Below are 15,484 nucleotides of genomic sequence, written 5' to 3' on the forward strand. Positions count from 1 at the left end.
TTACTGAATGTGAATCCGTTGGCCATGATTGGCGGTAGAATAGCAGCATCATATTTTGATATTTTTTCAGAAGCCAGTTCTCAAGGCCTTTTATGGGTTCTGAATCAGAGTCTGACTGTAAGCACTTTTCAATTTATAAAAGAAAAGAAAACAAATTTGCTTTAACTTGGAAACTATATCAAGACGAAAACAAGTTAAAAGCAGCATCCCTGTCTTGTACCGCATATGATTAAAATTAAGTGAAAAAAATAGAGTCGTGATATTGGCTGAAAAATACAATACTCAACAAGCTTTGTATCTCATGCTCTCATTACAGATTCACAATTACAGCATGTGTGTGGTTGTGTGTTGCTGGTTGCTGAGTATTTGCACAGGTCCGTAAGTGGTTTGTATTACTGTAACGTGCACAGTAATAAACAGCTGTGTCCTCAGGCTGCAGATGCTGTCCTGTTATTGTAACTGTTTGAGCAGAAGTGTCTCTGCTGATGCTGAACTTGCTTTTTAAAGCATCATTTTGGTAAGTGCCCCCACTAAACCATATGTAGAAAATCCATTCCAGTGGTTTTTCTTCAACTTGTCTGATCCAATCTAAATGATTTATTTAATTATTTAGGATTTCTGTTGTATTCAGTAGCGTGAATTGACCAAAGCGTCTCACATGATGACAAAGCCAGCAGCAGTGTGAGCTACAGAGAACATGGTTGATAATGAAGTTGAACTGAACCAATGTGAGCTCTTCTGTCCTCTTATACATCACAGTTATGAAGAAATGCATTATGTCCATTTGAACAAAGGGACTGTACATCTGCAATTCAAAAATTTAATAATGAAATCGACAAACTGAATACAGATTGAAAATATGTGAATTTTCTCTACTTCTTTTTTGTATTCATAATATTCTCTGGTTTAAAATGATTTTTGTTTTCTTTTTTTTTTTCATAAACTCCTTAACTCCTATAAGCAAATGCATTTTGAAAATCAATAAAGTTAAGAAGGAAAATGAAGAACATGTGGCTCATTGGAAGCAAAACATGAAGAAATGAGAAGTATCTCAAGAACTTTGCAGAGCACTGTACTATACTGTCTACTGTACTGTACATAGATTACTGAAAATGTAATAATACTAAAATCCTGAGAAAATACCTTTAAACAGCTGGAAAATCTGATGAGGCCTGAAATGATCTCCACACATATGAACAACTGCTTATTAACTCACCACCATCTAATCACCACACCATCTGAACTGTGGGTACCTCTGATAATGAGATCGTTTACATGATGCCACTGGAGGAGACCATGGCTGAAAGTACTGTAAAGAAGCAATATGAACTTCTTGGTAGCATTAGTAAAATCCTCAATATTCTACAATTGCCATGCAAAATAAATTAAGTACAATAATGAGGACTGCAGGATTTTGTACAGCTGCTCAAACAACTTCAGTCACTGTGAGTGTCGAGCACAATAATAAACAGCAGAATCGTCAGTCCTCAGACTGTTCATCTGCAGATACAGCTGCTGTCTGCTGTTGTCTCTGGAGATGGTGAATCGTCCTTGGACTGACTGAGAGTAGTGGATGTTAGCACTGTTATAATGGCTTGCAACCCACGCCAGTGCTTTTCCAGGTGCCTGTCTGACCCAGGCCATCCAGTAGTCACTGAATGTGAATCCAGAGGCTGTACAGGTCAGTGTGTGGGATTCTCCAGGCCTTTTAACCACTGGTTCAGACTCAGTCAGAGTCTGACCATCAACACCTGTCAGATGAAAAAGAAAAATAACATAGTTACAACACAAGATGTTATTTTTCAAGGCAAAACAACTAATTATGAGTGAAAATCTTCACCTGCCCAGCAGAGAGTTAAAAACAGCAGTCCTGTCTTGTAGTCCATCATATCAAAATATGACTCTATTGATGTGTCATTCTCGCTACTGTGAGATAAGTAGAAGTAAAAAGCATCTGAGTTTGCATTAACTCCTCCTCACTGAATAGACTGAGCAGAAATTAACATAGTCGACACTTTTAAGTGTCAAAATCACACTGAGCTCAATAACATCCTCAGTTCTGTCACCTACGAGAAAACAGCATAAAAATAGCATCAACTGCTGTTCAGACTAACAGTTTTAATGACAATCTCTAACTTCTATTATGTTACAGGTCTCCACTGGAAGAGCTTTTTAAGAAGCACAGGGATCTGACTGTATCGTCACTGTTCACACAACCTAAAGCTGCTTTGTTTGTTTTACAGTATAATTTTAAATTGGATATAAATGCAACAAAAAAATAAGATAAATATTTAATATATAAATTTTAAAGTAATTGATAATTAAATACATGCACAAATACATATAGATCTATCTGTAGACAAAGGACATGATATTCTCTTGCTGTCTTGACCTTTGACCCCGAGCTCCAGGGATGTACAGGACTGCTAATCTTTGTACAGGACATTAGTTGAGAGGGTTGTATTGTTGTGTGTTGCTGCCTGTTGAGTATTTAAGCAGGTCTGTCAGTGGTTTGTATCACTGTGTGTTAACGGTGTGCACAGTAATAAACAGCTGTGTCCTCAGGCTGCAGAGTCTGTCTTGTTATTGTCACTGTTTCAGCTGAAGTGTCTCTGCTAACACTGAACTTGTTTTTTAAAGCATCATTTTTGTCAGTGCTCCCACCAGACCGTATCATGAGAATCTAGTCTATTTGTTTTGTTTCATGCCATCTAATCCAAGCTGTTGCATAGCTAGTTACAGAATAACTAGATAGCCAGAGATTGTCCAGGCTCTACAATGCTTGAGTCTGGTTGAGTAAAATCAATACTGTACGCACCTGTGGAAAAAAGAAATCAACATTTTAGTCTTTACCTATTTGATTACCTAGCATTGCTACTGTGTTTATTTGGATCCAGCAGTTTTTCACAGGATCTAGCTGTTTGCAGCAGAACGCCGCTGATGTTGGAACTGAAGAGCAGTGAGCTCTTGTTTCCCCTCAATTTTGAGGAATTTCTTGATGTCTGTTTCATAAAGGAACTTTGTATTTGCATTTCATTAAATCATTTGAATATTGTATTTTTGTTCTTGAAGTATCTTTGATGTTTTCTACCCACGCCAGCTGTAACAGCTAAATTATGTAAGTACTTAATATAAGTCAAACCGACTATTTTTGTTATTTTATTTTGAGTTTGTTCAAAACCCCAATTCTTTGATCTTTGGGCTGAAGGAAGAACAACACTCGGTGTTTAATGCTCAATCAACAATCTCTTTAATCAATACAAATCTTTATTCCATACAAACACTTTGGAAAATTCAATCGTCAGGAGGAGAGATGTGCACAGGAGGGGGACCTGCAGATCTCGAAGTGTTTGACAGTTTCACACATTCTGATTGTTAGGTTGAAATTGTTAAATTTTGCCATTATTGTACTTAAATTTGTAAGCCTTGCCTTAAACTGTAGGATCAAAGACATTCTTCTGTTTCTGTTCCCCTCCCCAGCCTGTTGAATGGTGTGTGTGTGTGTGTGTGTGTGTGTGTGTGTGGGGGGGGGGGGGGGGGGGGGGGCTATAGTGTAACTGTAGGCACAACCTCAACACACAAACGCACCCCCATCCACACACACACTCACTCACGTGCACAGGCATACACACACAGTGTTTTAACCTTTTTTGACCATAGCAGGGTTTTACAATGGGTGTTTGTGAAGCTGTGTGTCACACAATAAAAGGGTGCAGTGGGTTGCTGGTTCTTCCCAGTTATCTAAAATCGAGGGCAGAAGGGCTGCCCTGAGATCCTCTCCTTGCCAGCACGTGAAAACTGATCGATCGCTGTTCTGTCTTGCTTTCTTTATGGGAATAAGTCTGAACTAGTGGGCCTGCTGATGTGCAGACCCAACTCTTATAGCCTCAACCCCCCTCGAAAGTCATAAAACCTAAACATTCACATTCTTTCTCTCCCTCTCAGTGAGCTTCAGTTACAACCTTGGCTTCCTGTGCAGTATGTTTTGTTCTTCCTAATCACAGAAATAAGGCCATGATTCTACACAAACAGCATTTCTTATAAATCAGCAGTATAATGCATCATAAAACAGTGTAATATTCCATTCCTGTTTTTCTTCAAAATAAACAATCATTTAATTTTATTACATGTACTTGGGGATTTTCACAGTCCAGCATCCAACATTGAAATCCGCTGGGGCAGTCCCAGCAGCACACATTTATACACAGACATCAACAACCCTTGTCCCTCAAAACTAGGTGCCTGCGGATCCCTCTCTATCTCCTGTCTCCCTATCTCGTGTCGTTGCTTGCTGCCCACTTCTTCGCACACTATGTTCTCCTTGCTTTGGATTACCAACTTCTTATCCCACTAACGGCAGCTTTCTGTCACCTCTGCTTCTCACATACACCTCTGACCTATTGTCGCAGTTCTATGTGTGTGTGCTCTATGTGTGAATGTTTAGTAGCTTGAACTATGACCTACTTAAATGAATAATGAATATAATGTTTTACTACTATTAATACAACTAAATCCCTAGTACTGCGATAATCTACTCTCACAAGTTTCATTACATATTATTAGCATTTATTGTATCAGTGCAAACTGCACAATGACATTTTTAAGAGTGAACTGGCCCTGCAAGCATCAGTGGTCTGAAGGCTCCTCCTGTGGTGGTGTCGTGGTACAGCAGCTTAAACTCTGAAAGGTTTTTGTGCAGGTCTGCTGATGGTTTGTGTTACTGTGGCTGTCTGGCACAGTAATACACAGCTGTGTCTTCAGGCTGCAGATTCTGTCCTTTTAAAGTCACTGTGTCGCTGGAAGAGTCTAATTCAACGCTGAACTTGTTCTTCAGTGAATCTTTGACATCTCTATCCCGACTCATCCACTCCAGTGCTTTTCCTGCAGGCTGTCTGATCCAAGCTGTGTAGTAGATGCTCACAGAATAAGAGACCTGACAGGTGATGGTCAGACGCTGACCTGGCTGCACTAACATAGAGGCTGGCTGTGTCAGCTGCTCACACTTCACACCTGTAAAAAAATTAAAATGTTTTGTAATAAATTAACAATAGGAACAACTGCTGACTATGATCGATTTAAACAGACTTACATTCAGCTGCCAAGAGCATTAAAAGTACTACAAAAAACATCTTTGTTTGTGTACTCAATGTGCTGCGAACTCCACTCCACAGTCAGATGTCATGTTTTTATACATGAATAACAGGAAGTCAAAAAGTTTGCATGTAATCAAACATTTAAAGCACTGGTGTTGGAAACTGTGATACGGTGTGCATTTTAGGACATCCTCAGGTCTCAGGAAAAAAGCTGTTATGTGAAATAATTCTCTGACTATATGCGTGTGACATTTTGATTTCAGAACAGATCAGCTAACAAATAACTGCATTTGGTCACATTCTATACCCTGTACGTCAGCACATTTAAGAGTTGTTTGGTATAATATATTAAACTTCAGCATTGTTTTGTAGTACAAAGCACAGGTAGTTCAGTGCATTGCAGCTTTGAAAAACACACACAAATACAGAAAACAGATGCAGATTATGAATACATTGTAATCCAATGAAGTTGGGGCTCCCACACATTTTCATGAAAGAGAAATTAGTAGTTTTATACCAAAAGAAAACTGTAGTTCAGTTCATCTTTTATAATGCACCTTAGAATATTATTATTGTTATTATTATTGAGCCTTGGCATGTATAGACCTTTACATATACATTTATTTGGAACAATTTGAGAAAGTATTTGTTATATTTATTTTAGTGCTGTCAAATATAATAAAACATAACTAATTAATCTTACAATTTTCTGTAGTTAATCACGATTAATCACAATTACTTGATCAATATCCTGGTTACAATTATATTTTTTAAACTTTATATTTAAGCTTGTAACTCACATTTATGCAATATAATAAATAAACGCAGAATAAACAGAATGAATGTATGCTTAAATTCAAAGAGAATTTGAATAGTTTTCTTCAATGTTAGCAAAGGTTCTCTCCTGTGGAATACTACATTTTAAAAAGCCTATAAACCTACTAATAGGTAAGTATACACTAATCTATAATATATATTAGTGCTGTGGTTTAATTTTGATTAATCATGATTAAATATCATTCATTTTTATTCTATATTATTCGTGTTTCCTTTTGCATGAGCAAACAGACTTGGAAAAAAAAGGGAAAATATAAGCACTTAACATGTTTATTTAACATCTTGAACATTCATGTTAACAAAAAACTCTGTAAACATTTATCCACTCTCTCTCTGTCACTCTTTGGGAGGCACTTCAAGTCCTTGACATGAGGAACCAAAGCTATCTAAAGTGCGTGTTCTCAACAATATAAAAGGTCTGCAGTTTGTTGCAATCCACTTGGCAATTGTGTGAGTCAGTATTTCAGAGGTAGACTTACTGAGTCCCTGATGCTCTGTGAGTGGTTTGTTGCAAGCTGTGTAACGCGTTAGCCAAAGTGCTAGCAGCATCCCCAACTAACGTATGCTTCACCTCATTGTGATATTTTAAGCTGGAAATGCTTCAGTAAAAAGAAAATTCCATCTTGCACAATGTGCATAATACTTTATGTCGGTCGACTATTCCGTCTTGTTATTTTTTGATACTCAAATTTCCCATCGAGAGGGCCAATGTGCGTTTATCATCTTCCATATTGAGTTCAGCTGCCCATCACTACCAGATCAACTGGTACATTTGCGCATCACAACGCCACAACGAAGGCTGTTCAGACTCCTCAAAAATGCAGTCAAAAAATGCGTCCTCCTTTTCCCTATTTTGAAGGATGGGTCGGGTGTATTCTTCGTGGCCCACCATATCCCAGAATTCATAGCGCAGCCCAACCAATTCCAGTTTCCAACAATGGCAGCAGCTACTTAGTTTTAATATTAGTCTAAGTACTCTATCTGGGTCACAAAATAAACTTTTAAGATATTTTCAGGGGAAAATGTAGCTGTGTAAACTTCAAATATCTGCTGCTGCTATCAAGACATCACATATTTGCAAAAGTGCTCCGACATTTTTGGAGCCGTCTGTTACCCACTCAGCTAGCTCATTAGCTAGCCGGCTGTTTTCACCGTTGCACTCCTGGCACATTGTTTTCAAACCCCCCGTAGTCTTTCGCTACTCAGGGTAAACGTGATATGTAAGTTTCTTAAATAACTTAAAATTTTTATTGTTTGGGTTTTTACAGTGTTTTATTTGTTTAGAGTAAATCAGTTTGGCTGACATTAAAGTTGTAAAGTTTTCACACAGCTGAATAAACGTCAAACAGAAAACTGATTAAACAAAAGTGTGATATGATCGAGAATTTACCCAGCCTCCTGAGGACCCAGCCCACGTATACCACAAAGGCTGAGTCCTCAGGAGGATGCAATTTGGACACCCCTTTGGAGTCATTCTACACTCCAGATGCGTTAATTGCGTTACATATTTGAATCGCATTGATTTTGTGTTAACGTGTTAATTTTGGTAGTACTAATTTATTTACATATATTACTTTTCTGGGGCTGTGTGTTTCTGGATGCTGAGCATTTGCACAGGTCTGTGATCAGGTGTCAAAGACTGTCCAGGCTTTTATTGCATTTAGAAGTGTGCATTTTCAACTGTTCAGCAGAGTTAAACCCTGCAGCTAATTGATTCTGTTTATTTTTCGATATTTTCAGTGAAAGAAACATTTTATCTGTTTCATAATCACTGACAGACAAATTGTCAATGTATTTGGAATAATGGCTGCAATAACAGCCCTCCCTGCATTTGTCTGACCTACTGTCTGATCACAAATGTCTACCCAGAAGCAATCTCTTTAGTCTTCCATTTTTAAAATGAATTCAGCAGTTTTCAGCTCTCCTGTGTAAATGGTTTGAATCAACAACTAGTTCTTTAGCTTTTTAATAGCTTAATAGTTTGTGTCCATCAGCACTCAATCCCTGCTGGATTAGTGATTATACTCATCATCATAGAAGAGAGTACAGAAAAGATGAATGCAGTTGTGAAAAATGCGAATCTCAGAGCATTTGGTTTGGATTTTAGAGTTAAAAAAGTGCATTAATAACAATAAAAAAATGGCGGAACTGCTATTCTGGAAAGAATAATGGAAGACATTTGATATATATTTTTGATTGAACAATTATTCATATTAGTATGGGATCTGAACACACACATGTTGAGTAAATCTTAACTATATACTTTTCTTTAGCCACTCAAAAGAAAAAAAATGATCCTAGTAGATACATGTAGCAGTGATGAGGACTGTAGGATTTTGCACAGTTGAGATCACTGAGTGTTGAGCACAATAATAAACAACAGAATATTCAGTCTTCAGACCGTTCATCTGCAGAGACAGCTGCTATCTGCTGTTGTCAAAAGACCTTGAAATAACTGAGAGTAGCAAGCAGTGCCCCCATCACTGCTAATGTAATCAATCCAGAGGCTGTACAACTCAATAAAGTAAATGTCAACAAAAGTATAACCAATCTAGAAAGCTAGAAGTAGCATTGCTGTCCTACAGTTCATCTTTTTCAGTTGTGTCTCTCTCTGTCGACTAATCTTTTTCTCACTGCAGCAGAGGGATAAATAGAGTCGTTTATGGGAGTGAAACACCATACTTTTCATTTATCTCTTTAAAACTTTTTCAAACATATTTATTTATATTTATAATTTTATCATACAATTTAGAATCAAGGATTGCTTTGATAAGCATAAAAGGATATGAAATGTCATATTGTAAAGAATATATTTGCTAATGATGTTAAATAGATACAGTTAGGTCCATAAATATTTGGACAGAGAAAAAGGTTTTGTTTTTGGGTTGCACATTAACACAATCAATTTTAAACAAAACAGCTCAGATGTGGTTGAAGTACAGACTGAAATCTTTAATTCTTTGGGTTGAACAAAAAGACTGCATAAAATTGTGAGGAACTAAAGCATTTTAAACACTATCCCTTCATTTCAGGGGTTCAAAAGGAATTGGACAAATACAATTACTTGAAAATAAAACTTTCATTTCTAATACTTTCTGAAAACATTTTGCTGGCAAAGACTCCTGGGTTCCTTTTCTGTATAATTTTTGTCACTGTCCGTCTGTACTATGAAACGTCACCCAATCAGTTTGACTGCATTTAGCTGGATTTGTGTAGACAGTATGTCTCTGAAAACCTCAAAATTCAATTAACTTCTTCTGTCCTGTGTTTACATCACACAACACTAGTGTCCAAGTGACACTGGCAGCCATGCACGTCTAAGCCATCGCACTGCCTCCAAAGTGTTTTAGAGATGATGTGTTATGCTTTGGATCATGAGCTGTCCCATCTCTTCTCCATACTTTTTTTCTTGCCATCATTCTGGTAGAAGTTGATCTTGGTTTCATCTGTCTGAAGAATGTAGCCAAATGTAGATCACTAAATGTTTTTTACTTCTATTGTTTCTATTTAGAACTAATTATCATAAGTGAAACATATTCAACCACTTTAAGTCTACAAATGAATATTGCACTATATATATTAAATTATGCTATAAAAACCTCCCTGAAAACAAACTGAGAAACAAACATGTCTGATTTAGACTCTTTGGAAAAATAAGATAACCACATGGATTTCTGTTAAAGTCGGTTTCTTATTACTCTAAAGATGAGCTGAGAGTGGTCCCCTGGTGACATCATCCTACAAATGTTTAAACGCTGCCGAGAGTTTGTTCAGGTCTGCTGATGGTTTGTGTTAATGTGACTCTCTGGCACAGTAATATACAGCAGTGTCTTCATGCTACACATTCTGTCCATTAAAAGCAACTGTGCCTTTTCCTGTTTGATCTCTCCTCCTCGCTAACTCATACAAATCATAACATTATTTCCTTTGCGTGTCCAGCCTTACATACAACTCAATTTCAGCATTTTCCTCTTCATTTGCCTCTTTCTGTGCCGCATCTTTTTTGCTAATCTCGTCCTTTAAATAGTTTTCTGTACTTCCCCAATTCCATCACCGAGTCTACTTGTCATCTTTCCTCTGTCCAGAGTATACATCAGACATCTTATTGGCCTTTCACCTCAGCACTACAGCTGTATTTTCCAAATTATCTGGTAATTTTGAAATTCAAGCAGGAAAAGATATAAAGCAGGTTTAAAGGTCATCCCTGAACTCTGTGCAACATTCTTCTGTATTCAACTTCCATTTAATCCTTAGCTTTACCTTTACTTGCTTCCTCTTCCTGATTACCAAAGACTACCATACAATATAAGCCACATTTTCTCACGTCTCTCTCTACCGTATGTATAGCATCCACCTGTGTGCATATCCAGTCTTATAGGTCCCTCTTTGTTGCTCCATCTTCTTAAAGTGTTCACCACAGCCATTTCCATGCTTTTGGCAAGATCCACTACCATCTATTTTTCTGCATTTTTCTCTTTAGCAACATACCTATCCAACACCTCATCACCTTGAAGTCTGCTCCAATCACCACTCTCTCTCTCTCTCCGCTAGGAACACTATCTACCATTTCATCCATGCTACTCTCTCCATCAGACAGCTTCCTACCTTTACCAGTCATAGTCCCTACATTTAAAATACCTCCTCTCCTGCCTTTCTTTTTCTCTTGCTGCCTCCTAAAATGCTTCACCCGTCTTCTCTCTTCTCTTCGGCCAACAGCACTGTTTCCACTGGAACCACTGGTAGACCAATAGCATCAAAAGCAGTTGTTGCTTAAACAACCATTGCTCAAGCAATTTTACAAAAATCTTAATAAGCGCTATGGTTCAGCTGCTATCTTTTGCAAGCAAAATATTAATTAATAAATTAAAAAATGTAGGAACATTAAAAAAGAAAAAGAAAAATATTTGCACATTACCATTAATATGTTACAAATGTAATCAGTTGATGTGTGATTAATGAATAAAAGCAAATATGGATACATAAAGTTTGTTTACAAGTGAAGAGAAAACTGAGCAGTCACTGAGGTTTTTGTGCAGGTGTTACTCTGTCCTCAGTCACTGTGCTTTCTCGGGCACAGAAGTAAACAGCAGAATCTTCTGCTGTCAGACTCTTGATCTCGAGATACTGTCTGCTGCTGGAGTCTTCTTCAGTCATGATGAAACGACTTTGAAAAGAATTGCCATAGGAGGCAGAGTTTCTTCCTGTGTTCATCCACCCAATCCACTCCAGAGCTCTGCCCGGCCTCTGTTGTATCCAGTGAATATTGTAGCTTGTTAAGCTATAACCAGATATGATACATGACATCTTCACTCTCTCTCCAGGTCTCTTCACCTCAGAAGGAGACTGCTCCAGTTTGATCTCACTCCAAACTCCTGTTAAAAAAAAAAAAAAAGGGGGGGGGGGGGGGGGAGAGAGAGAGAGTTACTATGAGACTTTTTCATTCAGTAGTTTTAAAGAATTTTTATTTTTATTTTTTACCCTGAAGCCAAACTATAAGGACAAAGGTCCAGGAAAATATATAGTCCATATTTTCACAATCACAGTAACACAGATGTAACACAGTAAAGGAAGGCAGGTGATGCTGTGTTTATAAGGGAGGGAACTTTGCATAGACCTCCCTCTGCAGATTTAACATAGGAGAAATTTGGTATTCAAAATCTAAGTGGAGCTTTTCAGTTTTTTGGGTATAGCAGGTAAGAACTTGCAAGTTCATAAATAGTCTACTTTTGCATGTATATCATGCCTTTTAATATAGGCATAAAAAATCTATAGCAACATACAAACAAATAAATACTACTAGTAACTAGTACTGTACTGTGAAAGAAATGTAGACATACAAACAGATTTGTTTTCAAATTAACAATTTATTTGAATTGTTCATTAATTATTACAGACTCCATGATCCATCCAAAAAGGTAAATCTCGTTCAAATAATTAACAACAAACAAAACAATTAAAGAAAAAAATGAATAAACAAGTGATTGGTGAGCCATTTTCCTAGTGGAATAAGCTGATTCAAATCAAGCCAGCAAAATATCTCAACCAGCATGACAGAGACTTCATTTTTTTTCCTTTAACTTCTTTTAATTTTTGCAGTATAATCGCTGCAAGGTCATCCTTTAACCAGCCATAATTATTTATCACCATTTATTATTAATCTGCCAATCTTTAAATGACATCTAGTAATAATGTGCAGGCAAATTAAATGGGGATTTAAATTTGCATTTTACCTGACTGATATTTCAGAGTGCTAAAAATGAACAGCCAGAAAGAGCTAATAAGAAACATATATGCTGAATTTGAATTTAAGTTTTTTAATCCGTGAATGTTTGATCCAATTTTGACTGAATAATATTTGTAACACATGTATTATTTTATTCTGCTACTTCACACACAAAATAACTTGTGTGATATATCATAATCATTGTGTTTTGGGGTTAGACTTGTTGGGTAATGTTGAACATTTTTCAATGTATTTCAAACTATAATTAAAACAACAAACAGCAAATAAGGATAAACAACCTAATTCTGCCTTGGGATCGCTGACAAAATGAAAACTGAGCAGTGCACTTATTGTGTCTCTTGAGCACAGTAATAAGCAGCAGAATCTTCAGTTTTCAGTCTGTCCATCTGCAGCTCCACCTGCTGTTTGCTTCGTCTCTGGAGATGGTAAACCTTCCTTGAACTGACTGAGAGTAGCTTGTAACTTCGATGTAAGCAACCATCTCAAGTCCTTTTCCAGGAGCCTGTCTGACCCAGGCCATCCAGTAGCTGCTGAATGTGAATCCAGAACAACTACAGGTCAGTCTGTGACTCTACAGGCCTTTTAATCACTGATTTAGATTGTGTCAGAGTCTGACCATTAACTCCTGTCAAAGCAAAACAAAACAAACAAATAAAAGGACAAAAAGAAGAAGATGAAGAAAATAATCTCTAATCAAATTTTGATTACAAATTTGACAAAACATTAGTGAAACTCTTCACCTGCCCAGATTATGATAGAAAGCAGCAGCCCTGTTCTTGCATCCATTACATCAAGCTGTGTGACGATTCCACTCTGTCATCCTCACTGCAGTCATACTATATAAATAGTTACAACACATCCAAGTTTTGCACTGACTTTGCACCTTGACATGTAACACCTTTTTTTTAAGATCGACCCCTGGGGTCTCCAGTGCATAACCAATCAAAACCCCTGATTCATTATTGTTATCACATCTGATATACAGACAGCATGATATCTGCATTTTTATTAGATCTTTGTTTCACAAATAGCATTTTTTTTGATTACTAAAATGTTTTTGTGTTATAATCAAAATATACTTTATTGTCACTATGTTGAGTATTACAACTACCTTTAGTGGTGAAGTATATGTGTGTACAAACATGATGTTGATGGGGAAATGTGTTACTGATGTGACAACAGCATCAACACAATTAAAAAAATGCAATACTGTCAAGCACTGCATTTGAGTTTTCAATAAAAACATGGTATTTTTTTTTTCAAATGTATAATTTTTCAATGTATAATTGAAAAATTATACACAGCTAGTGTGTGACAAGGCATGTCACACACTCTCTGTGTTAGCTGTGAAAGTTGTTCTTCTCTTAAAAGCAAATATAAACATACATCTTCAGAAGAGATTTACTTGAAGCAAATGTTCTCAGTCTTGTATCACAAGTACTTGATGGCACTGCTAATTACACCAAAGAATGTACCATGTGTAGTGTGACTTGAGTGTACTATGCAATAGCTCATAGTTCATGTGTTACATCTTAAAAAGATGAACATCCTGTGTGACAATTGTTCAGGTGACAGATGGACAGAGATACTACAGGTACATCCAAAGTAACTAAAAAGAATCAAGCTGCTAATATCAGCAGCAGCAGAGTTGCACTTAGTTTGCGTAGAGAAGAAGCATGAAGAGGAAGAAAGTGAAGCACATGGAAAGAAGACAAACCACAAACGGGACAAAGCTTCAAAAGAATAGAAAATAATGCATTGACATGGATGGTATATACAAAAAAAAATAAATTAAAAGGAGAACAGACAGTTAAAAAAAAAAAACTGTAACCATTAAAAAAAGAAAAACCAAAGACCTGAAATATGACAAAAAATATTTTCAGTTGTAACCATTTTTAAATACATTTTGAACCAAAAATAATAAAAGGTGCACATTAAAATAAATTAAGCATAAGATAAAATATAACAGGATTGGCTAAAACACTGTCAAAATAATGTTAAGGTAAAATTTATTTTAACATGTATGTATGGTCTGCACCAAGCTAGGGTGGACTACTGAATGATATTGTACAGCTGCAAGAACAACCCCAGTCAGCGTGCCTCTCGAGCACAATAATAAACAGCAGAATCTTCAGTCTTCAGACTGTTCATCTGCAGATACAGCTGCTCTCTGCTGTTGTCTCTGGAGATGATAAACCGACCTTGAACTGACTGAGAGTACCAAGTGCTGCCCCCACTGCTGCTAATTCTTGCGATCCACTCCAGTCCTTTTCCAGGAGCCTGTCTGACCCAGGCCATGTAGTAGCTGCTGAATGTGAATCCAGAGGCTGTACAGGTCAGTCTGTGAGATTCTCCAGGCCTTTTAACTGCTGGATCGGACTCAGTCAGAGTCTGACCATCAACACCTGTGAAAACACAAAAGAAAATAAATGATATACCATATCTTAACCAAGTTTTATAAAACAGATGTCAGTTGATGTTTTCACCTGCCAGGCAGACAGTTAAAAGCAGCAGCCCTGTCCTGTAATACATTATGTACAGTGGGGCAAAAAAGTATTTAGTCAGCCACCGATTGTGCAAGTTCCCCCACCTAAAATGATGACAGAGGTCAGTAATTTGCACCAGAGGTACACTTCAACTGTGAGAGACAGATGTGAAAAAAAAATCCATGAATCACATGGTAGGATTTGTAAAGAATTTATTCGTAAATCAGGGTGGAAAATAAGTATTTGGTCAATAACAAAAATACAACTCAATACTTTGTAACATAACCTTTGTTGGCAATAACAGAGGTCAAACGTTTACTATAGGTCTTTACCAGGTTTGCACACACAGTAGCTGGTATTTTGGCCCATTCCTCCATGCAGATCTTCTCGAGAGCAGTGATGTTTTGGGGCTGTCGCCAAGCAACACGGACTTTCAACTCCCGCCACAGATTTTCTATGGGGTTGAGGTCTGGAGACTGGCTAGGCCACTCCAGGACTTTCAAATGCTTCTTACGGAGCCACTCCTTTGTTGCCCGGGGCGGTGTGTTTTGGATCATTGTCATGTTGGAAGACCCAGCCTCGTTTCATCTTCAAAGTTCTCACTGATGGAAGGAGGTTTTGGCTCAAAATCTCACGATACATGGCCCCATTCATTCTGTCCTTAACACGGATCAGTCGTCCTGTCCCCTTGGCAGAAAAACAGCCCCATAGCATGATGTTTCCACCCCCATGCTTCACAGTAGGTATGGTGTTCTTGGGATGCAACTCAGTATTCTTCTTCCTCCAAATACGACGAGTTGAGTTTATACCAAAAAGTTCTACTT

General features: G+C 37.4%; 2 gene segments (V, D, J or C); both read right to left on the bottom strand.

Annotated features, from left to right (window-relative positions):
• Positions 1-4,717: 4,717 nt before the first annotated feature.
• On the bottom strand, positions 4,718-10,548 carry LOC113021550 (Ig heavy chain V region 5A-like). The segment is given in 2 exon segments: positions 4,718-5,010; positions 10,419-10,548. Coding segments are annotated over 2 exon segments (423 nt in total).
• A 3,717-nt stretch (positions 10,549-14,265) lies between these two features.
• On the bottom strand, positions 14,266-14,706 carry LOC113020957 (Ig heavy chain V region 914-like). The segment is given in 2 exon segments: positions 14,266-14,579; positions 14,661-14,706. Coding segments are annotated over 2 exon segments (360 nt in total).
• Positions 14,707-15,484: the final 778 nt, after the last annotated feature.

The sequence above is a fragment of the Astatotilapia calliptera genome, chromosome 4, assembly GCF_900246225.1.
Source record: "Astatotilapia calliptera chromosome 4, fAstCal1.2, whole genome shotgun sequence".
In the NCBI taxonomy this organism is placed as follows: domain Eukaryota; kingdom Metazoa; phylum Chordata; class Actinopteri; order Cichliformes; family Cichlidae; genus Astatotilapia; species Astatotilapia calliptera.